General features: G+C 36.5%; 1 protein-coding gene across 1 annotated transcript; it reads left to right on the plus strand.

Moving 5' to 3' along the window:
* Positions 1 to 3,653: 3,653 nt before the first annotated feature.
* On the plus strand, positions 3,654 to 23,636 carry LOC126733392 (fanconi-associated nuclease 1 homolog). The gene is made up of 14 exons (XM_050436692.1): positions 3,654 to 4,034; positions 4,134 to 4,519; positions 4,600 to 4,710; positions 7,312 to 7,576; positions 7,677 to 7,739; positions 8,197 to 8,271; positions 8,371 to 8,489; positions 10,193 to 10,263; positions 10,364 to 10,451; positions 10,551 to 10,691; positions 10,766 to 10,992; positions 17,201 to 17,474; positions 17,626 to 17,859; positions 22,793 to 23,636. The coding sequence occupies exons 1-14, from the start codon at positions 3,857 to 3,859 to the stop codon at positions 23,237 to 23,239; spliced, it is 2,679 nt and encodes an 892-aa protein (XP_050292649.1). The 5' UTR covers positions 3,654 to 3,856; the 3' UTR covers positions 23,240 to 23,636.
* The last annotated feature ends 355 nt before the right edge of the window (positions 23,637 to 23,991 follow it).

Raw genomic sequence — 23,991 nt, forward strand, 5'->3', positions numbered from 1 at the left:
GCGCTAGCCACATATGCGCTATACCTCAAAAAGACTAGTCATAATTGAGGCTCCTTATAGTTGTTAATAAAGCCCAAATCTACCCAATAAATACCCGATGTGGGACTCATCACACACCCATACACATCACACAATCAATCAAATTGGGTATCACATTAAGGTTCTAGTCATATTAACTCTGTTCCCACCCTTTTTTTCGGAATCATTTAGGACGTCATTAAAGTCCCCAACAATTGCCCATGGGAGATTATGAAGAAGAGAGATAGAGCATAGATTATCCCAGAGGATTCAGTGCTCAACAAATCTAAGACTACCATAAATAGAAGAGAGGAGCTAGGATAAGTCAGAGATATTTACCTTGACAATGGAGTGGATTTTCTGTTCAGTATCAGTTAGGACTTCCATGTCTACCATGTCCTTACGCCAAAGAAGCCAGATACCTCCAACGTATCCATTGGGGTCAGTGGTGTGAATACCATTATAGGGCAGGGAATAAAGAATGTCACAAGCTTTGGAGCCGTTAATACGGTTCTCAATGAAAATAATAATTCCAGGAGAATGGAAGCTTGTTAGATCATGGATAGAACTTCTAAAGGAGGGTTTCATGGCCCCCTTGCAATTCTAGATTAAAATATTCATTTTGAAGGATATATAAGGTTCAAAAGACTCACATTCTTGGGCAAAAACCCTCCTAAAAGTCATCTAGTTCCATCCCCCCTGGCGTAGATCCTCCTTGTGCACTTGGATTCCCGGCATCAGGGTGATGACATGCTCCAACAGACTCAGCTGCATTTGCTTGGTCAGTGTCCTGAGCATGAAGCTTGTTGTTGTTGTGATAGTTTGGATTAGCTTCAACTGAGGGACAATGCCTTGGATCAAAACTTCGGTGGACTCCCTAGTTAGAAACTTCCTCTAACATATCTCTAGTGGGGCTAATTCTCTCTCCATCAAGTTGAGAGATGCTTCGGAGAAGTTTGACTCCAAGAGAGTTCTTGAGGTGTTAGAGGTCATGTGTCCCGGAGGTAGAAGTGGTGGGCAATCTAGGGTGAACTGCCACCATGGGTTGGGGGTGTAGTACCAAGCTGAGTTTGTCAAGGGCAGACACCCGTCCTTCCTACTCTTGTCCATCAAAGGAAAAATAAAACTCCAAGCTTCCATCAGGTCCTTGTCCGTCCATCCGTATATCATTAGCGGATCCCAACGAATGGTGTTGATCATTTTGTTCCCCAGCTTGACAACCTTGTTCTTGTGCCATATTGCCCAAGGCATGATGGTTAGGGAGAGGGGGTGTGGAGGTGGCTTTAGTTTGAGCTAGGAAGGAGAAGGGTGGTTGTTCAGAAGGACAAGAAGAGATGGCTAGGGTATTTGAGGGGCTGGTAGATGTCTGGTTGGGCTAGGATTTTTAACTAGACGATTGAGATTTGGGCTAATTCCTATTTCTAGTAGGAGAGTGGGCCTTGGAGTGCTTAGGTGGGCTCTGGGCTTTTAGCTTGGGTTTATTGGTTTGCTTTGGGATAAGGTTAGTTGAAGTTACTAGTTTCATTTTTCCTTTGTTGGTGCTTGGTTCGGTTCCATTAACTTTATTGGGAATAGGGACCTGCTAAAGGATGGGATTGTGCCGTGTAGGCGAAAAAATAGCTTGGGTTGGTGGCTGAAGTGACATGCCTAAAGTAGCAGGCTTCTTCTTGGGATTTGGCTTTTTCCTAGAGACTAGTAGCAAGGTCCAAAGGAATTCGGCACGGTGTCCTTAGGAGGTTCTACACTGTCTGAAGTAGGCGACTTTGACATGCTGGGAGGAGAAGAAGAGCTAGCTTTGGGTTCTTGGTTAGAGCAAGTGCCTTGCTCTTGGCTGGCGAGCTTTGGGTGCTCTCTGATGGTTTGAGGGCAGGTATCTTTCCTGTGACGTAGGCGGCTACATGAGAAGCAAAGGAAATGGATACCCTCATAAGTAACTAGTTGCTGAAACTTACCAATGAGGATGTTTTTTACTAGAGGTTTATCCAAGCTGACTTGGACACAGAGCCAAGCAAAGCGGTCTCTACCATTAGTGGCAGTGTGCCTACTGATTCTGAGAACTGGTCCAATCTTGGAACCGATCTTTTTGAGGATTACCGAGTTATAAAATTCAATGGGAAGTTCAGGGAGAAGTATCCAAATAGCAACTTGGGAGAAGTTGGTCAAAGAAGCTTTAAACTCAAGTTCCTAGGACTTGATGGCAAGAAAATGTTGGCCCATGAACCAAGGGCCATCCTTAAGCACGTGATCAAGATCTTCCCCAAGCTCAAAACGTGCTAGAAAATAGTCATGTCCAAGGTCAACCAAATTTAATCTTCTAGTTGGGGCCCAGAGTTCTCTAACTCTTTGAGAAAGGAACTGATACCCCATAGTCCTTCCAAAGGTCTTAATGATAAGAGCCTTGGACCATTGAGATCTGATGTAGATCTTGTCTTTTCTCGAGAGGGTTAGGATGACATCTTCTTCGTCCACATTTTCTTCCTTAACATTCGATTTAGCATCTTCTTTCATCTGATCAATGAGACTAAAGGCTTTTTCATATGCACCATGTAGTTGTCCTACTAGTTTTGCTCTATAGTTGAGAGCCTGGAACGTGGAGTTAGATGGTGTGGGGGGGGGGGGGGGGGGTATGTCCATCCTTGATCTTTTTTGTACTTCGGTGTAGGGCGTCTTCTTCTTCGCTAGAGAGGGAAAGCTTGAGAGTTCATTTTTAAGGCGACACATGCATGTTTGGAGTTCTTTTAGTATATTATACTATCTTCTTACATAAAAGTAAATCGTTCATATAAGTGTCTCGCACATAAAAACCCACATTTTCTCAAGAGAAAGATGTAATACAATAATTTCTTCACAAAGTGAGTAATGATTTTCCTCTTCTTCTTTTTTTTTTCTTTTTTTGTCGACTTAGTTTTTCACTTATACAAAGTTTAACTGAAAATCTTTCAACTCTCTATTACATGGCAAAAATATGTCAAAACATAGTTGTGTGTTTTTTTTCTTTCATGAATTTTAATTAGAATTATTAAGCCCCCAAGAAAATAGAAGAGCCATAGAGGCAAGCCCTGCTTAATGGTCAAGTCCAATCATATTTTTTTTTTTTTTGAGAAGAAAGTCTAGTCATATTTAGTGTGCAAAGAAAGAAAATCTAAAGATTAGCAACAAAAAAAAAAAAAAAAAAATTGAAAAATAGATCAAGAGATTTTATATTAATCAAGAAATGCCAAATCAAAGTACAGTGCTTTTTTTTTTGAGAGCCAAAGTACAGTGCTTTTAGAGCAAAAGGAGGAGAATCCTTAATTCAGAAAAACATTAGAAAAAATATGTCTAGCATATTGAGTTAATACATGAACCATAGAGTTAGCATTATGAGGAATACTGCGAATTGAAAACCAATGGAGATTGGCCAAAAAGCGTGTTGGTGTTGACTAACACATGTCCAAACTGAAAGAACTAGACTACATGCTAAAATCTTAATGTATGGTTCTTCTTAAAAAAAAAAAAAAAATGATAGTCTAATTTTATTTTTATGAATGGTTAGTATTTTTCTAACCTCTTTATCTTTTAAAAAAATAGATTAGCCTAGGCTAGGGTTTGTCACACTATAAATACCATTGATCTTTGAATGATTTATTTGAAAAACCTAGAATTTAAATAAATATGTGTGAATTAAAAAAGAAGAAGAAGAAGAAGAAGTTGGTGCAATTTTGAATTTTGAAACCACGGGAACAACAAACGCGGCACCCAGTTGGGCGGGATGATGAGACATTTTCATGTTTGGTTAAAATTTTGGCATTAAAAAAAAGAAAAAAGAAAAAGAAGAAGGGTTTGGAATAGAAAAGAAATGTTGAAGGGAAGAGAGAGCGTGGTCCGATTAGTTGGCAAACGGCGGCGATTCCTTCCCAATCGTGAAACTCTGTTGTCTGCTTCCGATGATTTAGAATTAGAATTAGAATTGGTAACCTGTCCTGTTTGCGCCCTCAAAATTAGTGCTCAACACCATGCCATCAACGCTCATCTCGGTCCGTATTCTATTTTCTCTTCTCTTCATTGTTTGTTTGTTTTCCGCTTGTTAATTATTTATTAAATTAGTTTTCTTCCTCATCTCATCTCATCTCCAGATATATGTTTGTCTGAAAGTGAAACCCCAACCGGAACCAAACGCCGGAAATTGAGTCAGCGTACCCTTCTTGACTCAAACTTCTTTTCTAAGTCTAAGATTCATCAGTCACAGTTAACAAACAATGATGATTTTTGTGGATCGCGACACTCCAACTCTCACTCCCACATCATCAACAATGATGTTGTTGTTGATGCGCCTAAGGCTAAAGCAGCAGCAGCAGCAGCTGCTGATGTTGATGTAACTATGGAAAACGTATCTGGGGTTACTCTTCAAACCTTTATTGTTGGTCGTAGGTTTTTTAGTCATGAAAATGAATTACATGTTGGGGCAAACATTTCTCTTCTACCAGATCCTCATAATGTTAAGGATCCCAATGCTATCAAGGTTAGTCTTCTCTCATAAATATATATATTTCAAGTTCTAAATTTATTTCTCTCATAAAGGCATTGTTTGTTTGGATTCAGGTTCTTTCTGCAGATTCTGGTTCCTGTAAATGTAAAGTGCTTGGTTTTCTCCCTCGTGAATTAGCTCAATATTTGTCCCCTTTAATGGAGAAGTACTGCCTAAGCTTTGAGGTAATATATTTCTTAAACTGGGAGGGACCTCAGTTTCTTTGCCTAATTTATTCACTTATTTTAAACTATCTTTCTTGGAGCATCTTTTCTATAACTTGCCTTTGGCCTCAAGGGTTCTATTGATGAGATTGCTCCCTTAGTTCTTTAGTCTTGCACATATAGTATAAGGAATCATGCAGTAACAGACAAAAGCAACGACCTTCTTTACTTAGTACTTAGTGGTGTGGTGATCCAATAAACTTTCAACTCCTTCAATATTAACCAAGAAGAGGATATTGCAATTTAACATCAACACTCCTCCATAATTACTTTCTGAAAATTAGTAATACAGAAGTTTAGTTTATGGCCTATGAACGTGTGTGTGACATTGTGATATGCACAATGCACAAATAATAATTTTTTTTAAAAGTAAAATTAACATGTGAAGATTATTCTATTACATAGTAAGTAGACTAGAACTACTCCTAAAAACTTACAATCTAAAATTTATATGGTTAACTTCTATGCGAGCAGATGCTGCAGATCCAAATTGTGAAGCTGTAGATGATCCACTGTTTCTCCACTTTCCTTGTACATGCAACACCGATGTATAATTCCCTTTTTACAAAGATTATCCATTGTCAAAATCCTCCCCAATGCAGCCAACCAAACAAAGAATGCAACCTTACGTGGAACCTTTGAACTTTATATACTTTTCCATGGTAACCTAAGCTCCCAACTTCCTCTCAAAGCTTCATAATCTGACATCGAATTTACTGATACATGATACCCTCCAACAAATCTTGTCCTCCCCTACATCAAACAGAAAATTGGAATATAGAAGATAAAAGAATATATTTTTTTTGATAGGTAGAAGATAAAAGAATATATCAACTTTCTCCAACTTGCAATCCTGAAAATCTTGTTTATAAGGGGTCCAACACCACACAATCACTGGACAGGAGTATTATATAGGAGATCAAAGAATACATCAACTGAGCAATCCTCAGAGACTAGGAGTCCAACAACACGCTTTTTTCTGTTTTTTTTTTTTTTTTTGGGTTGTTGTAATAAATAAATTTTCATTGACAAAAGAAAGACAAAAGAATTACAACAAATGCGAATTATAATCGAAATTAGAGGGAATAGTTGAGAGGCTTGCCCTATGCAGTGTGAGCCCTTGGCCGTCATAGACTCACAGTTAGAAGTTAATAGGAAAAAGAATCTTGATGAAATTTTGGGAGGAAAATCTTAAGAAATACACACACGAGTGGACACACACACACACCCAACAGACTGAAAGGTTCCCTGGTTATGCATCCATAGTCAACACAAGACCTTTTATGTAGAGCCTTAGACTACACCACTACTTACCTTACACTAGCTTAACAGTTCATACTATCTCAACACTGAATACAATAATGCCAACACAATAGTTTAGAACTTAGTTCAATAACATGATTGTGGCTAGACTAAGACTAGCAATCAAGCAACTTAACAATCAGAACAATAGTCTAATACAGCTTTTGCAAAAGGTTAAAACAACATTCAATAATTTTATTTCGAAAGGGACTAGGGAGGACTGACTAATACCCAAGAGACTGTAAGGCTTTCCAGGTTATGCCCCCATGGTTTACATAGAGCTTCTTATATGGAGCCGTACTAGGAAGCTGATTAAATCAAACTACTACAGCAGCTCACAGTAGCTCAGCACAGTACAATAATACTAACACAATAACATAGCACTCAGTGCAATAAAATTACTCATAGTTAACTTCACGGTACAACATTGTATGACATCACATGGGCTTTGGTAAAGAAGAGATGAAGGGCAGCTTTTACAGAATCACATATGGATATCCTACTCTAGTTTTGCGCCACTGTAATAATCACATGATTATTCACAATCACTGTTATTGTATCTTATAAAAGGTGGCGGGTTAAGCTATGGTTGTGGTGATCCATGTTGACTTATTTAACATTCTATTCAAGACAAAATTTTTCCAGAAAGTGGGTGATAAGGATCTAATGCAAAAGTGTTCATGATGTTAGCAATTATGTCATCCGAGGATACATATTTAGTTCTCACATGTTTTGTGTACTAGTTATCACACTACAGGATGATCTTTGAACTCGATGGCCAAGTTGTATGGGTACCAAGCTTGAATAGCTGAAGTAGCTGAATATACCCATCAACTTGCATCTAAAGGAATCGTAGTGTTGCTGGTTGAAATCTAGCAGTCTTGAAAAAGGGATGAGGGTATATATATATATATATATATATATTAGGTGTGTTTTAAAGTGTTCTCCTCTGATGAAATATTCATCTACCAGTAAAGTAATGTTTTAGGGTTATTTACCCAGACTTCTGATGTGATTTTTTAAAATCACAAGATCTTCATTAAATTTTATTATTATTATTATTATTATTATTATTTTGGTTTGCACACATTTTTATGATCTGCACATGCATTCAATTCCCATTTCTGCACTTAGCAATGAGTTTACGCAACATTTGTTTTTGATGTTATTTATGTTCAGACTGCATTTTATAATTTGGAAAATAGTGAAATTAGTTGATTTTTTAGTTCTCGTTATGATACGCTTTTGGACTTCTTTCAGGGATATGTGACTTCTGTTCCAAAGAATCCTTTTGATTTTGTTCCCATTATGATAGTGTGTCACAAGATGATATTGCATGGTGAAAAAGAATATGAAGATGTAGAGGCTTTTAAATGTTTATGGAAATATGCTATTCATGTGGTTGAATCCGCAAAAAATTGTCCACCCGGCATCACAAAATATCAGCAAAACTTTTGCCTAGTCATTCATGAAGTTATAAGAAGTAATCCTCACCTATTCACAGATGATGAAAAAAAATTCATGGGTATCAAATCTAAATTTTTTTGAGTCTTTATTTCTTATGCCTTTTGAGCCTTCATTTTTACTGACAGTCTATGACTACTTTATATGTGATCTGTTCACAGAATCATTTACTTCACTCTCAAATGATAGTCAGCGGCTTTTTGTTCGGCTCTATACACGAAAAGGTTTCTTAATTTCTAGATATGCTTTTCTCATGTATTAGTTCAGCTTTGCGTGTCTAGTTATCTTGTATTGGTCCCTTCAACATATGCATTACATGCATCCATTTTTGAACAATAATAATGAACTTTTTTTTTTTAAAGATGTTAAGCTATGGCTCTCAGGTATCAAGTTTTGTGCAGTTTAAGATGCATACAAATTTACCACTTAGTCACTCTTCATCGCAATCAGCTAAAATGATTGAAATTTGGATCGACTTGTATTCACTATAAAATGATTGTATTCGCGTTAGCAATTACTTGATATCAAAATTAAATAATTTGTTTACCCAAAAGTGAAAAAAGGAAGTTGGTTGCTAAGTTGTAGCTCCTTGAACCATATTTATCATCGATCAGATTTTCATAATACAAATTAATGGATTCAGAAGAAACATACCGAATGAAATGCATACTTCTGACTCAGGGCCATGGTTTCGAATATCTACTATTTCCTATTCAGAAGTATTGGATCCTCAAGAAGCAGTCAAGGGTCTCTCTGGTAATAATATTGGTTTTTAATATTTATATTTCTTGCATCTTTCTGGCGCAGATTTCCAAATCGAGGTCCTTACTGACACTTCCTCTTGTCATATTGCAGCAATGGGTTATATATGTTTATTTGAAGATAAAGATAAACTACATGACAATGACATTAAGGAGATATTGAATTTGCTTACTGTTTCTGAGCTACATGATATTTTGTGCAAGCTTAAGAAGGTTCACATTTATTGACATTTCTATAAGAATTTATATTCTCATTTTGACTCAATTAATGTTGCATCCATTATTTTAGTGCATCTTATGGTGGAAAGATTACTTTGTTATTAATATGTTTAGAATGCATTATGTTGTGCACATGTTTATCAGTTTCTCCATTATGCACTGTTTTCTTAGTACTTCATTTTGGACTCTGTCAAAGAATTTTGCATGTTTCCAATATAATATTACTTTTTAAAACACAATAAGTGTTCATATGGAGGACACTGAAGCTGCAAGGAGTAAGAGTTTTGTTGATCCTGAATGTTTAATTAGTCTTCTGGGGTTTTGATGCAGATTGGTTAAGGAAGAATAAAATATTTTAATATTTTATGTTATTTTCTTTTTCCTAGTTGAATTAGGATTTTAATTGTTTTTCTTTTTCTAGTTAAATTGTTTTTCCTTTCTCAAGTAGAAGTAGGTTTATTATTTCTTTTCTTAAAAGGAGTAAGAGAAATTCTATTCCTATAAATACTCTTTATAGAGGGGTTGATTATTATTGTTATGTGTTTATTAATAAAAGTTTGCTAGAGAGGTTTTCTCTATTATTTTGCCTACTACCCTAGTGTTCTTGTAGAACTTAGGTTTCGTGGAAGAGTTGTAGTAATTGTGTGTTACAGATTCTGCTTCTACACACTCACACTGCATCAGGTTTGTTTTGATTGGATCATTTTTGTAATGGATGTGTAGCTAGTCTCAAGTATTAATAAAGGATGGTAATGTAAGTCTTTAGCCAGCATATAATCATCAGCCAGATCTTTTCTGATTTTTGGCTTATGCTTTAAATTTCTCCTCATTTTGGACAATCTGTCTTAGGATTACTTGACTTCGTCCAAGTCTTGTACTGTATATTATTGTTTTCTTGTAATTTTATTTGTTCCATCATATTTAGTCCGTTCTTTGGTTTTGTAAATTCTCTCTAAAATTCTGAAGATATTTTTGTTTTGGTAGCCATTAAACCAGTAGTGCAGAAGCCAAAGTCATGACTAATTTTAAAGCATATTTCATTCTTTATGCATAACAAGTGGAGCATTATGGGTGGATCCTTCTAAATTTGGTTGTGTCCGTAGTTTATGCTCCAAAATTGATGAATTGGCTTTCGATGACTACACAGTATGAGAGCTACTGTGTGGACAGATACGGGTCAAACATTATATATGTATTTTCCGCATACATGTAGATGCTGTTGTACACAAGGCCACTTTATACACATCTATAAGTCTTCACAAACTCATTATTAGTACTATCAATATCTATAAGTAGAAAGCAGCATCTCTCATTATTAGTAGTGCAAGAAATCTGCTGCTCAGCTGCCGACCATCCATATGGTTCTTTTGTGGGTGTTGCCTTCAAATGTTTGCTGCCGGGCAAGGCATTTTAATTGTTCAGGCTGTACCAAGGCAAATTTTTAGCTATAGTGCTTTACATTTTCAAACTCTATAAGCAAGACAAATTTCCAGTTAAAATAATCTATTCCCTTAGTGAATGAGATTCATGGTTACCATAATCTGATAAAGCTTATGTCTTCACAAAAATGAAATAGCTCTTAATAATGGATTCTGAACTGCAACCTCTCTTTGATTTGAAATGTGTACTATTGAATTTTTATTAGTTATCTGATGGGTGTTCTATTCAATTTTTTTATGCTTCTTTTGGGGCTTCAGAACTGTAATCATGGTAGAAGAAAGTCAGATCTTCTTGAATCTCTTCTTCCTTCATTTGTAGATGGATTATGGTATGAATGTGATAATTTATGAGTGACTTGTTGAAATTTTAGCTGGTTGTGTCAATGAGTATATATAATGTTCGCCTGTTCTTTTTCTTTTAATGTGCAGTCCACACCTAACAAGTTTGGTTTTGGATAAAACTGGTGCCTGTTTTAGGATATCTTCAAAAGCTGAATCCCTTATCTGGCGTGCTGAGGTGCTTTCAAGTCTTAGTGTGTCATGTTTATGTAGTAGTGGTTTGTTAAAATTGTGATTTCATCTAAAATGGTCTTCATGAATTTCATTGCTCCCACAGAGGCTTTTCTTCCTGAATGGAGAGCAGAATCTATCAACATTCCTACTAGTTGATTTGGGAATAGTCAAGTATCCAACTTATGACTGCATAATCTCAGAACAAATTTTCCCAGGTCAAGATGACCTGCTTGCTTATGAAGAGGTGTTAACGTTGTTTCTGTTTAGAAGAAAATGTTGAATTTATATTGCTTTTACCATAATGGTCGTGGGTTACAGGCCATTGAAGTTGCACAACTAATGGATGAAGCTCTTGATGGAAACAACGTTGAATTGGTGTTAAGATGCATAAAGATAGCTGACTCCCGTATATCAAGCTCTTCTATGAAAACAATGGAATCCACAACCTCTGAATTAGTGGCTACATTTTATTCATCATTTTCAGCATCATGGGTCTACTCAAAAGTGGTCTTGTTAGGAGTTTCCTTTCTTGAGCGGGAGCGCAGGTATTATTATGATTACAGAAATTGCTTCTTTTTGTATTCTTATATGCGAAACTATGACATTAATCTCTGTGCCTAAATCAATTTTTTAATTAGTATGTTTCTCTAGTTTTGTACACAAGTAATTATTACTCGTAAATGGTGTTTATGATGTTATGTATGAGGTGTGGTGTAAACTTTGGATATGGTTTCACAATAAATAATACATTTATAGTGGATATATAAATCATGAGGAAACACTATACTACCTATAAAAAAAAACTATCAAAGGGCTGGAATGTGTTAAAGCCCGTTCGCATTCTAGTGATGCTTTCTTGTATGTTGTATTGGACCATTAAAACAACATTATGGCACAAGCCCCTTTGTGTTACTCTCCCTACCTGGACAAAAAGAACATTAAGAATATTCCACAGAAAGGTTTTAGCCATATTGAAAATGTTTGGGTGTAACACAAGAAAAATAACTATTACAATAGGGTAGATGTAACATTAGTTGAGGACAATCCGAAGGTGGACTGGATATAAATTTATTATCGGTTAGATGTAGCACTAATTGCCAAGAGTCTAGTAGGTCAGTGGCATTGAGAACCAGAGTTTAAATCCTCCCTCCTCAACTTTGTTGTAACACTAATTGAGAAGAAGATTAGGAAGTCTGTCAAAGATGTCTCAGTTGTGACTCGTGTGGAACAAGGACAAATGGTATAGAAATATGCAAGGGTGACTTATTAACTGAAGGCATTTTAGAAGGGCAAGTAAGGGTGAAAAATCAATAATTAATCCCCTCTTTTATATCTAAAATACGCAATTAAGTTTCCTTTTTTCTTCTTTTCTATTTTCTTTGGATTTTTCCCTTTGGACAGTTATAGAGCTAAGGTCCAGATAAGATATATAATTTCAAGATTTAACAACCAGTGTTACAGTGTATAAGTTAGAGTTTCTATAATAACAAAATTTATATGCCTTGAGATCGGTGCTGTCAGTGGCTGTTTGGCCGAAGACAGAAGGAGCAGCTCTTTATCAACGGTTTTGTGGGGGTTGTTTAGGTAGCGTAGATAGCGATGATTTTTTTTTTTTGATAAGTAAAAATGTTATATATACGAATGGCTACTCTATGCATAAAAAAACATAGAGCAAACCCAGAAAATACAAGAAGGAAACAAAGAAAAAGCAAAAAAGAAAACCAAACCACAAATTAATTACAAAGAGAAAGAGAGCTAATGAAAGAAGGGAGAGAATCACTAGTCGTGAGTCCCCAAGCCCGAGACCAATCAAAAAGAGTCCCACTAAAAGAAGCAAGCATCTGATCACCGGAGCTAATCAAATCCTCAAAAGTCCGCCGATTCCGTTTCTTCCAAATACACCAAAAGATGCACAATGGAACTAAATTCCATATTTGAGACGAGTGCTTCCCCAACCAATTCCACCATCCAAAAAGCAAATCTGGGATCAAACTAGGTACAACCCAAGGCAGGCCAAAAGTTATAAAGACAAAGCTCCATAACCAATTAGCCATCTCACAATGAAGAAGTAAATGATCTACCGACTCTCCACAATGTCTACACATAATGCACCAATCCACAAAATGCACCAGTCTCCTCAATCTTAGATTATCACCCGTTAGGATCTTATTCCAAATTACACACCAAACAAAAAAGGAAACTCACCTAGGGGCCTTTACTTTCCAAATAGCTTTCCAAGGAAAAACAATTAAAGGAGAATTCCTTAATTTGTTATAATATGACCGAATATCAAAATCCCCATTAACCTTCAACTTCCATCTCATCCGGTCTCCCACATCCATAGGAGGAGTATTAGCTCCCAACATACAAAAAAAATGCAGCCCTTCCTCCATCTCCCAATCATTAAATTCTCGAATAAAACGAACATCCCAAATTCTTCTATTCTCCTCCCCCTGCCTTGACAAGGAGGCTTCAACAGATATCTCCTTATCAATAGCAATACCATACAACCTTGGGAAGGCCAAGTGAAAAGGTTAACCCCCACACCACCCATCCTGCCAAAACCTCACTCTATTCCCCAACCCAACAACAAATTGACAATTTTTACTAAAATCCTCCCATCCCATGCGAATACCTCTCCACAAACCACACCCATGAACTCCCCTACCCAGTTTTGAGGTCCAACCCCCCCACTCTTCCCCATATTTTGAAGCCACCACCCTCCTCCATAGCCGATCCTCTTCCTTCCCAAACCGCCACAACCATTTCCCCAATAAGGCCTTATTGAAAGTAGTAAGTTTCCTTATCCCCAAACCACCATTAGCTATAGGCGCACAAACTTTGTCCCATCCTACCAGATGAGTTCTGCTATCACCCCAAAGAAAATCCCTTTGTAGCTTTTCAATTCTATTAGCCACATGAGTAGGAATTGTGAATAGCGATAGAAAATAGGTAGGAAGACTAGATAGTGTACTCTTGAGTAACATCAATCGACCCCCCCTTAGACAAATACAGCTTTTTCCACCCAGCTAATCTCCGCTCAAATTTTTGCAAAATAGGATTCCAAATTGAAGGGGAATTATGTGAAGCCCCTAAAGGCATGCCAAGATAAGACATAGGCAACTTTCCGACTTTGCAACCCAAAATTTCAGCCAAGGCATGCACATCATCAACCTCCCCTATTGGAACCATTTCACTCTTATGCATATTAACCTTCAAACCTATTACCGCTTGCAAACTAAGTAACAACAACCGAATATGAAGGATTTGCTCCACATCCGCATCACAAAATAAGATAGTATCGTCTGCAAACAGTAGATGTGTAACACATTCCCTACCACCCCTCCTACCTTCAACAGTAGATGTGTAACAGTAGATAGCGATGATTTCTCATGTGAATGTTTGCTCCTCCCTCGTGGCCATGGGGTAATGTGGTGATAAAGGCTGTGGATCAAATGATGGTGGTGCCAATTCGAGTCTACAACAGGAGGTGGTGGTTCAAAGCGTGGTTGCAGAATTTTTTGATACAAAACTATTCACGTGTTTTGTAACTTCTATTACCTTTGATGTTTTGACACATCTTTAAGTTCCAACTATCAATGACAGTTTTTTTCTCTATGGTGAATTATTCCTTCCGTAAAATGTTTGAAAGAAATGAAACTTCACAATTAAGCTTAGTTAGTGAGCATGGTATGGAAAATATTTTTGTAAAAGCAGTCTGGTAAATAACTTTGATCAATAAAGTACGGGTAAATTGCACTCTCCTTAATTTTAAATGTGCAATCTATCCCCTAAACTATTGTGATGTCCCTCTGCTAGTAATAATTACTGTACATTTTAGCCACATTTTATATTTTCTCTTGTCCCCTCAATTAAATTTCTAGTGGTAAAGAAATTGCAAGTTTGCAACTCTATTGTTTCTTTTCCCTACACAACCCCCCCCGATGCGGGAGATGCAAGAAAATCATTATTTAATATTACTTATGTTTGCAAGTCAATTGTATTTTTATGTTTTAGGTCGTAGTAGTTTATTAGGCTACTAGTATTTTAATTTGGGAAGCAAGGTTATTTTTGTAATAAGGCAATTAGGGTTTTCTAGCCAATTAGAACTAGAGTTTAGCAATCCTTTATAAGTAACCTATTGTACTCCTTAAGGAGATATTTAATATTTTGATGAATGAAAATAATGGCTGTTTGATCTTTCTTTGGTCTGGTGTTGACTCCAGGTCTATCCTAGGTGCTGACTCCTAGTGGTTTCCCCGCTTAGTGCTAACTCCAAGCAAGGCCTAAGTGCTGACTTCTAGGTCATATCCATTTATTTTATTGTTGTTTCAATTTTGTTCTGGTTGTCCTGTGTCAGTTTTGGTATCAGAGCAAACACTGATCTGTTGAAGCATCACCGCAGGAAAGCGCAAGAAAATATCACCCAAAAAAAAAAAACCTAGATTTTGAAGCCAACCAGAAACCTCTAGTCCAGAACCCATAATCAAGTCTCCAAATCCCTTGCAACCACAAAGAGAGAAGAGACCCACGTCCAGACCCATTGGCAACCTCGATGCTACCGAAACCCACAGATTAGCACTTAGTTGTCGTCGACCCACCAGCCACCGCCGCTGACACTATCAACACACACATCAGCCACCGCCGCCGACATCATCATCACCACTCCTCCATGTATTGTGCTGCCGTTGCCTTCCCTCTCGTCGTGCTGCCACAGTCGCCGGTCCCTAGCACCGCAAGCCCATCGCCGGTCTCTTTTAGTTTCTGTAGTCTTTCTTTTTAGTCCGTGGTTTGAGTTCCTTTTAGAGTCTGTACTTTGAGTTTCTTTTAAGTCCGTGTCTGTAGTTTCTTTTAAGTCTGTTTGAATTTCTTTTTAGTCCGTGTCTATAGTGTCTTAAAGCAGCAGTGTATTTTATTATTTTTGCAAAAAAAGAAAAAAAAAAGACCCAGCCCATGAAATCCAAACTTGTCAACCAGCCTAGTCCCAGCAACTATTTGAGAAAATAGTCTTAGAAGCCTATTCCAACAATTTGTCTAGAGAACATCACAACAACTCAGGTTCTTGTTCCAACTTCCAACTATTTGTTGAAGCACTATTTTAGAGAATCATGGTAATATTAGAAGCACCTTATTTTGATGGTTATGAAACTTATCCATGAGATTTGTCAATTGGATGAATGGGATGGAGCAATTCTTTGGGCAAGCAAATTTTGCAGATAACAAAAAAGGTCAGGTATGTCAAGTTGAAGTTAAGAGGTAAAGCACAAAGGTTTTAGGAGAATCTTGAATATATCCGCTATATGAGGTATGAACTTGCCATCAATGTGTGGGAAGATATGAAAGAAAAACTTTGTGATGAGTATTTGTCACGATACTATCGAGCTAAGTATTTATCCCAATCTCAATGTGGTACTTTTCAAGTTGAAGCAAATACGATGAATTCTCATCCTCATCCTATTTCATGTCCTCAGCGCACTTTTGAACAATCTACCAAGGAATTATCTACCAAGGAATTAAAGGATTATCTATAAAGCTCATGAAAAATGTTCAAGACAGGATTGCTCAGATGAAGCAAAAGAAGACTCAAATCGATTCAATTGGGAAACCAAGGATACTTGATCACAAGGAACTTATTGCTGCCCCAATCGAAGACAACATTGATGATGATATCTTGGTCGTGGAGACTCCAGCAACACCAAAGCCTAATGTTGGCACAGATGTACATGCCTCGACAAGTGTTGCTTTAACATGCATGCAAGGAAATAAATCTATTGAAGAGCAGTAAGGTGAAGAGATGGTCCCTAAAGAGAGTATTATGTTAGAAGGTGCACATGATGTGAAAGTTGAAGTTGTTGAATGTGCTTCTGATCAACCCTCCACAGTCTTTGAAGATCTACATCTTGGTGAAGTCAAAGAGGTTAAAACCACAATGCTTCCTATGGTTCATAAGGTTTAAGAAGAGATTATACTGATTCCACACATTGATTTTGTTATTCCAAATGAGTTTGATGTGGTGGAATTCAAGGTTTTTCTTTTCCCTGTGCTCCTTAAGGTGATTTCAGACTTGAAGCAAGTGTTATTTGTCAGCATCCTAATCCTTCAATGTTTTAAAACTTGAGGTCGAGTTTTCTCCAACCAAAGGAGAATGATACGGGAGATGCAAGAAAATTATTATTTAATATTATTTATGTTTGCAAGTCAATTGTATTTTTATGTTTTAGGTCCTAGTAGTTTATTAGGCTATTAGTATTTTAATTTGGGAAGCAGGGTTATTTTTGTAATAAGGCAATTAGGGTTTCTTAGCCAATTAGAACTAGGGTTTAGCAATTTTTTCTAAGCAACCTATTGTATTCCTTGAGGAGATAGTTAATATTTTGATGAATGAAAACAATGGCCGTTTAATCTTTCTTTGGTCTGGTACTGACTCCAGGTCTACCCTAGATGCTGACTCCTAGTGGTTTCCCCGCTTGGTGCTGACTTCAAGTAAGGCCTAGGTGTTGACTTCTAGGTCATATCCATTTATTTTATTGTTGTTTTAATTTTGTTTTGGTTGTCCTGCGTCACCCCCTCAAGAACATTTTTTGGAATTGTATTTCCAATGATCTGTCAAATCATGTGTGGAGGTTAGAAATGGTTACTAATCCTGTCTTTTGAATTACAGTTGCTAGTAGCAATTCAAAAAAGTTGGTCTCTGGATTTTTGCATTTAGCTGTTCTATTAGAGGTTTGAAGGAACATTTTTCTTCTTCTGCAGATATAACGATGCTATAAATTTGCTGAAGCGGTTGCTAAATTGTTTTACTTGTGATGGAAGAAGAGGATATTGGACCCTAAGGTTGTCAATTAATTTGGAGCACACTGGGTATCCCAATGAGAGCCTTACAGTTGCTGAAGATGGATTACAGGATCCATGGGTGCGTGCTGGTTCAAGGATGGCACTGCAAAGGCGAATCCTTCGATTAGGAAAACCTCCAAGGCGCTGGAAAACTCCTAGTTTTTCAGCATCTATCAAGAGGAAGATCACAGAGGTAATTGGTACTTGATTCCTGTAGGAATTTTAATGTTCTGATATTCTTGTCGAACTTTCAAGTCAAGTTCAGTATGTAAAGCTGAAAATAGTCGATGCCTAAAAGCTGCTGCTTTTCTAAATGTGACTCATTTTTCTGGAAAACATGTTAGGTTCATGTTCAAGGGAGACCTTTGAATTGTGAAATGGGCATGAAGAACAGGTTTTATGGAGAAGATGGGGAGCAGTGTGGAGTTGAACAGCTTGCCCTGCAGTACTATGCTGGAGAAGGAGGTGGGTGGCAGGGTGTTCATACAGAGAGTGGCATTTGGTTGACTATTTTTGGGCTGTTGATGTGGGACATTATATTTTCTAATGTACCAAATGTATTCCGTACCAGATTTCAGGTATGTTTTCTTAGTTTGTTTTTAAGTTGTTATCTTTTCTTAAGTTAATGTTGTAAGCCTTTGTTTTTCAGCATCGTATCATTTTACTTTTATTTATTTCTATCATCAAGGTTGTAACCTTTGATAAGTGATGCATGTAACTTGGTGCATTAAGCATCAATAATGTGTGGTGTTTGATCTTATTATTATGTTCCCTTCACACCTCATTTCAAAGAGAGGAAGTGATGCAGAACACAGTAGGAAAATAGGAAATAAAGAGTGACAATAGGAATAACAGGACAAACCCTAGGCTTCACTACCTAGAATCTGCTTGCAAACCCTAAGCATCACCACCAAACAAAGAGAAAAAAGGAGGAGACATTCTCAACTCATCATAAAATTCTTATTCAAAATCATTTGCTTTCACAATTACAAGAACACTAGTTTAGTAGGGTTTAGGGATTACACTAATATGGAAAATGCTTAATCAAATCCTTTGAAACCCTCAACATTAAAAACTAAATTCAAAAATAATTTCAAATTTAGAAACAAAATCTTAAATGAATTTGGTGCTCCTTGCATTAGGAAGTATAAGGTTATGTTTGGTAACATTTTTTATTTTCTATTTTCAAAAACTTGTTTTTGGGAATAGAAAGAAAAAACAATTTTTTTTTTTGTATTTTTGAAATAAAAAACATGTTTGGTTAGTTGAATAAAAAAATAGTTTTCTGAAGGGAAAAAAAATAGAAAATTTGTTTGGTAATTTTGATGATGTTCAAACAAGATTATATACTTTTGTAGCAAATGGAAATTATTATCTAATTATGAAATGTGGCGCGAAGGGTGATTACAAATTTACAAAGAAGCTATATGTTATATAGTTTACACTCTGCGTGCATAAAGCTATATGGTATCAATCTTCAATGGACACTGCATAAAGCTTTTGGCGATGTAGGTGACAGTACAACCAATTTTGACATTAAAAATAGGAAATTATTAGTTTATATATTATTGTTTATGTAAGATTTACATTGTCGTAAGATTTATGTAAGATTTGCATTGTTAGATTTGTAAGATTTATGTAAAATTATTAGTTTGCCTGTTTTGAAAACTAGAAACTGAAAACAGCATTTTGCCTGTTTTCAATTTCCTTCGCAAATTGAGTTTGAGAACAGAATTTGTTTTCTGTCCATTTGGGTTGCCAAACAAGTTTTTAAGTCTCAAAAATAGAAAATTGATACCTAAGAAACAGATCTACTAGAATATGGCTCTGAAAAAGAAAGAAGAGTGGCTTTAAGGGGGTGAGTGACAATATTTCTTGGCTCACACCTTATGCAAACCACATTTTTGAATGCTTAAAGTCCCTAATTTTGTGAGGGTGAGGCTATCTGATGTAAGGAGCACCAGAATCATTTAATATTTTATTTTCAAATTTGAACTTATTTTTGTGTTTTTAATGTTGAGGGTTTCGTGGAATTTAATTGGATATTTCCATGAGTGTAATAGTTGAAACCCTGTTTAACTAATGCTCTTGTAATGGTGAAGGACAATTAGAAATTGAATAAAAATGTTATGAGTTGAGAATGTGTTTCTCCTTTGTTTAGTGCTGATGCCAAACATACTTAGTTGCTAATGCCTAAGTTTCCTTTCTTGGTGCTGATTCCTAGGGTTTTATCTTTTTCCATTTGCTCAATTTCCCCCTTGTTATCTTCATTTGATATTTTCTGGCATCACTATCATGAGGCACCCTTCTGAGCCTTGTTGTGAGCTCTCTTTAATATAGGATTTTGCATGTAAAATTATAGCTCACCTCATCATATGATATGATACGCTGTAACATAATCTAACTGGGAAAAGTTCAGCCTCCACAGTTGATTGTGGTCAAAGTTGTTGCTATAATGTTCGTATGTTACACATGCCATCAATGGGCAAAAAAATTCGACTTTGACCTATGCATCTACCATATCCTTTATACATATCTCTTCTGTTCAAATAAAATCTTATTGCTTATAAGAAAAATGGATCTCTTAATAAAGTTTGATAATTCCCTCCCCTCCCCCCCCCCCCTCCCTCCACACACACACACACACACAATCAATTGATTGGAAAGATATGTATACTCTTATGCTTATTGGAATGACCTGAAATAGGGGAGAGCTTCTTATAAGGAAAAACCATTTAACTTTTGTTTATTAAAATACTTGCCCTTAGTCTGGACATTTCCCTATATGACGAAATTTCTATTTATGGAAAGTACGCACGTGTGTGTGTGAGGTGGGTAACACAGACCTGGGAGCTGCTCTCTTGTTACAACAAAAGAGCAGGGATATCTAGTGAACTTTTGTTTGATGAGTTGTTTATTTAACTCGAGGTATTTTGTTTGATAATGTTGTACTGGTTGTAGTTTGCATCAATAGTTGGCTTAGTATCAGTAAACAATTCCATCTTATATCTTATTGCCTTTTCTTAATTGCATCCTTGTTAAGCTTTGTTCTTTCTTTCTTTTCTATTTTTTAAAGTTTTTTCGATTAACTTCAGAAGTTGAGGTTCATTTCAATCATTTGCCTTTTGGGAACCTCGTTCTTGCATAGTTCCCATGCACAAGGATTGCACTTCCCTTTATAGTGCCTTTTTTCCTTATATGTAATAACTTCAGATAATTTATTCCTGTCCTCTATTTTCCTTGCTTCTTAAACGAATAAGGCAAGGATTGCACATTTTCACTTATTCACACAGTAGGTGGGTAATTCCTTTCTTTCAGTAGGCATTTTTTCCCTATAAGGTAAGTACTGTTAAAGTACTGCTCTGGTGGAGGAACTATTGTCAGTCAACTCTTGCTAACAAGTGTGTTTGGATGGAGGAGAGAGGAATAGAGGTAAGGAGATGGGGATGGGGATGGGGATGGGGATGGTTTAAGTAACCTTTATTGGATGTTTTTTAAAGTAAGAGGGGGAAGCGTTTGATGAGATTTGGAGGAATTAGATTCCCCTTCAAACCCCTCATCTTTAATACCCCAAAATTGGGGGAATTTGGAGGGGGAGAGATTTCACATATTTTAAAAAATATAATTAATTATCTATTTTGCCCTTATGATGTTAATTTATCTCTTTTTCTTTTGTTTGGATGGTGGGGGAGGAGAGGAGAGTAGAGTAGAGGGAATGAGAGGGGTATGATTTAATGAACGTTGTTTGTAAGGGGAGGGGTATCTTATCCCTCCTAACCCCTCATTTTTAATTCCCCCAATTTGGGGGAATTTGGAGGAGGGGATTAAAAAAAATGAAATGTCAAATTTTCCCTTAAGATGTCTATTTATATTTGTTTCTTTAAAATTAAAAAAATAAAGTCACAATTGTCCATTTATCTCCCTTCCCCTCTCCCTACTTAACATCCAAACATAGGGAAGAGGTATCTATTCCCCTTCCCCTTACTTAATTTTTAAAACATCCAAATAAGGTGAACGGGTAATCAATTTCATTCCCATCCACTCTCATAATCTCATTTACTCTCTTCTCCTTTCCCTCCTTACGCTCTACTCCTCTCTCCCTCCAAACTTCCAAACATAGTGTAAAATTGGCAAAAAAGGGGTATAGTCGTCAATTTATATGATACTTTATGATTTCCTCACCATCCCATTTTAATTTTGAAAACATCTAAACAAAGAGGATGGATATTTTTCCTCTTCCCCCTACGTAATTTTTAAAACATCCAAACAAAGGGAAGAGGTAACCTTTTTCCTCTCCTCTTTGCTCTCTTCTCCCTCCGAACTTCCAAACACATCGTTGGAGATATAACAATGATTTTCTAATGGTGATATCTAGTAAATTCTTCTCAGAAAGATTTTATTTTATTTTATTGTTATGTTTTTCCCTTTGTAAAGCAAGGAATAACTAGCATGGGGGAAGTATATCTTACAATTCAGCAAGCAAATAGGGATAGAAGCATAGCAGGAACAGGATTAAATTGGTAAAAAGCAAGCAACTCTCATAACTCATAAGAGGTCATCCCAGTTGAGATGTCCTTAAGAAGGAAGCGGTTTCAGTAGTGCTTTTTATTTTTTATTTTTTATTTTATCAGTAATAATCAAATTTATTCAAATAAATATGAGTACAACACAACCATAGTACACAGGCAGTGTACAGGGGCTGTTAAAAAGCATATGAAAGTACATAAATCCAAAAACTCTAGCATATCATATCAGAGAAAGAATGACTGATGTTCAGCTAGAATACTCCCTGTATACTTGTGATCATTTTTTTCTAATAAAATTTATTACATATAAAATAAAAAATAGAGAGAGAGAGAGAGAGAGAGAGAGAGAGAGAGAGAATGACAAATTAAAGCTGCCATCCAGTCATAGAGTGCCAGTGGCAGATTTTGTAGTTAGAAGCTCTATCTCCAAGGTCACAGGCATATTGTCACTATTATCAATAAGAAAACCCTTAGGCTTGTTATCTAGTAACTTGTTTAGAAATATTGTAATGAAAGGAACGTAGGAGCTTTTTGCTAGGTATTTGACTAAATAGGATCTTCCAATTCCTATATCACTAAATACCACTAGAGGGGAAGAGGGCTAACCGTAGCGAAAAGGATTTTCCATGAGATAGAATATGAAAACTATTAGCCCCACGAGGTTTGTGAATAAGTGATTGTCAATAATGAGCCAAAAATATCCGTATTTCTGCTAAACAGAGTGTATTGAACTTCATTAGATACTTTTTGTGAATGTCAACTATCTTTATTGCTCCCTGTTGTTCCATCATTTGATAACCTACTGTTGTGACAGTCCTGTAACTGTGGAAAATAATTTTTTCCTCAAAAACATTCTTCACCCTTATTCTAATAAAGTTGATACGTTGATCGACTCTCTTTGCTTTCCAAATTATAATCTGCATGTGATTTCTAGTCCATTTTCCTTTGTAAACAGATTGAAAAAAATGATTTTTCCATTTTGCAGACTGCCCCCTTGGATATGGAGACTGATAGCTTTTATCTGGCGAGGAAGAGCTGTATAGAATCTCATCTACAGAAAATTCATGATGGCATGGGTGAGGAGATCCTCATCACGTCATGGGAATCCCATGTAGGAACAGCTTGTAGGGGAGTTAATTGGGACCGGCATTCCCTCACCGAACTTCGGGCAGCTGTTACATGCATTGGTGGCCCTTGTTTGGCCTCACTTTGCCGCCATCTTGCACAAGATTACCGAAGCTGGTCCAGCGGAATGCCAGATTTGTTGCTGTGGCGCTTTCATGGGGAGTACAGAGGTGAAGCCAAGCTTGTTGAAGTGAAAGGCCCCAGGGATCGGCTCTCTGAACAGCAGCGAGCATGGCTACTTCTTCTGATGGATTGTGGGTTTAATACAGAGGTTTGTAAGGTGAGCCCTGTGTCGATGTCTGCATGAAGTCATACTCTTTTGCTCTGAGAAAAACATGAGAAGAATGAGGATGGAATTTTTCAATGATTTAGTGAAAAGTTTTCCATTTAAGACTTTTTAAAAAATATATATAGATATATATATATATATATATATATATATATTTCTTAATTTGAATTAGCAGCTTCTCAATGGAAGTGTATGTTAAATTAGATTTTGTTTGTATTTTTTTTTTGGATAAAATACAAAGACTAAGAGGGATGAAAATTTCCCTCTTATACTATCTCTTCCATTTTGCCTTCAATATTGTGTAGGTGTAGAGGCGTGGATTAGTGGGAGAATGGGTTGGGATGCATTTGAGGGTAGTGGAATAAATGATGTGTGGAAGAAGAGGAATGATGGAGATTTGGAAATTCTACAAAAAGTCATATCTCTAGATGGCATGCTGTTCACAATTGAAATGATGGCACAAGCTACGCTTTGAGTAACTAATATATTTTATGCCTACACAAACATCTCTAATAATGACTATTCCGCTAATGCAACGAAATACATTAAATATATTAACACAATGAAATAAGATCATTACCAAGAACGAAGTAATGCTTGTGATCACTTGTCCCCAAGTAGATTCATTCTTATATTATCGAATTCCCCAACTTTGACCCAATACGTCAATACGCAAAGTGTGCCTTCCAGATTTTTTTTCCTTTCTTAAATAAAATTTATTTAAAAAAAAAACATATCCAGTTAAGAATGCTTTTAAAACATTCGAATTC

The sequence above is a fragment of the Quercus robur genome, chromosome 6, assembly GCF_932294415.1.
Source record: "Quercus robur chromosome 6, dhQueRobu3.1, whole genome shotgun sequence".
Classification (NCBI taxonomy): Eukaryota; Viridiplantae; Streptophyta; class Magnoliopsida; order Fagales; family Fagaceae; genus Quercus; species Quercus robur.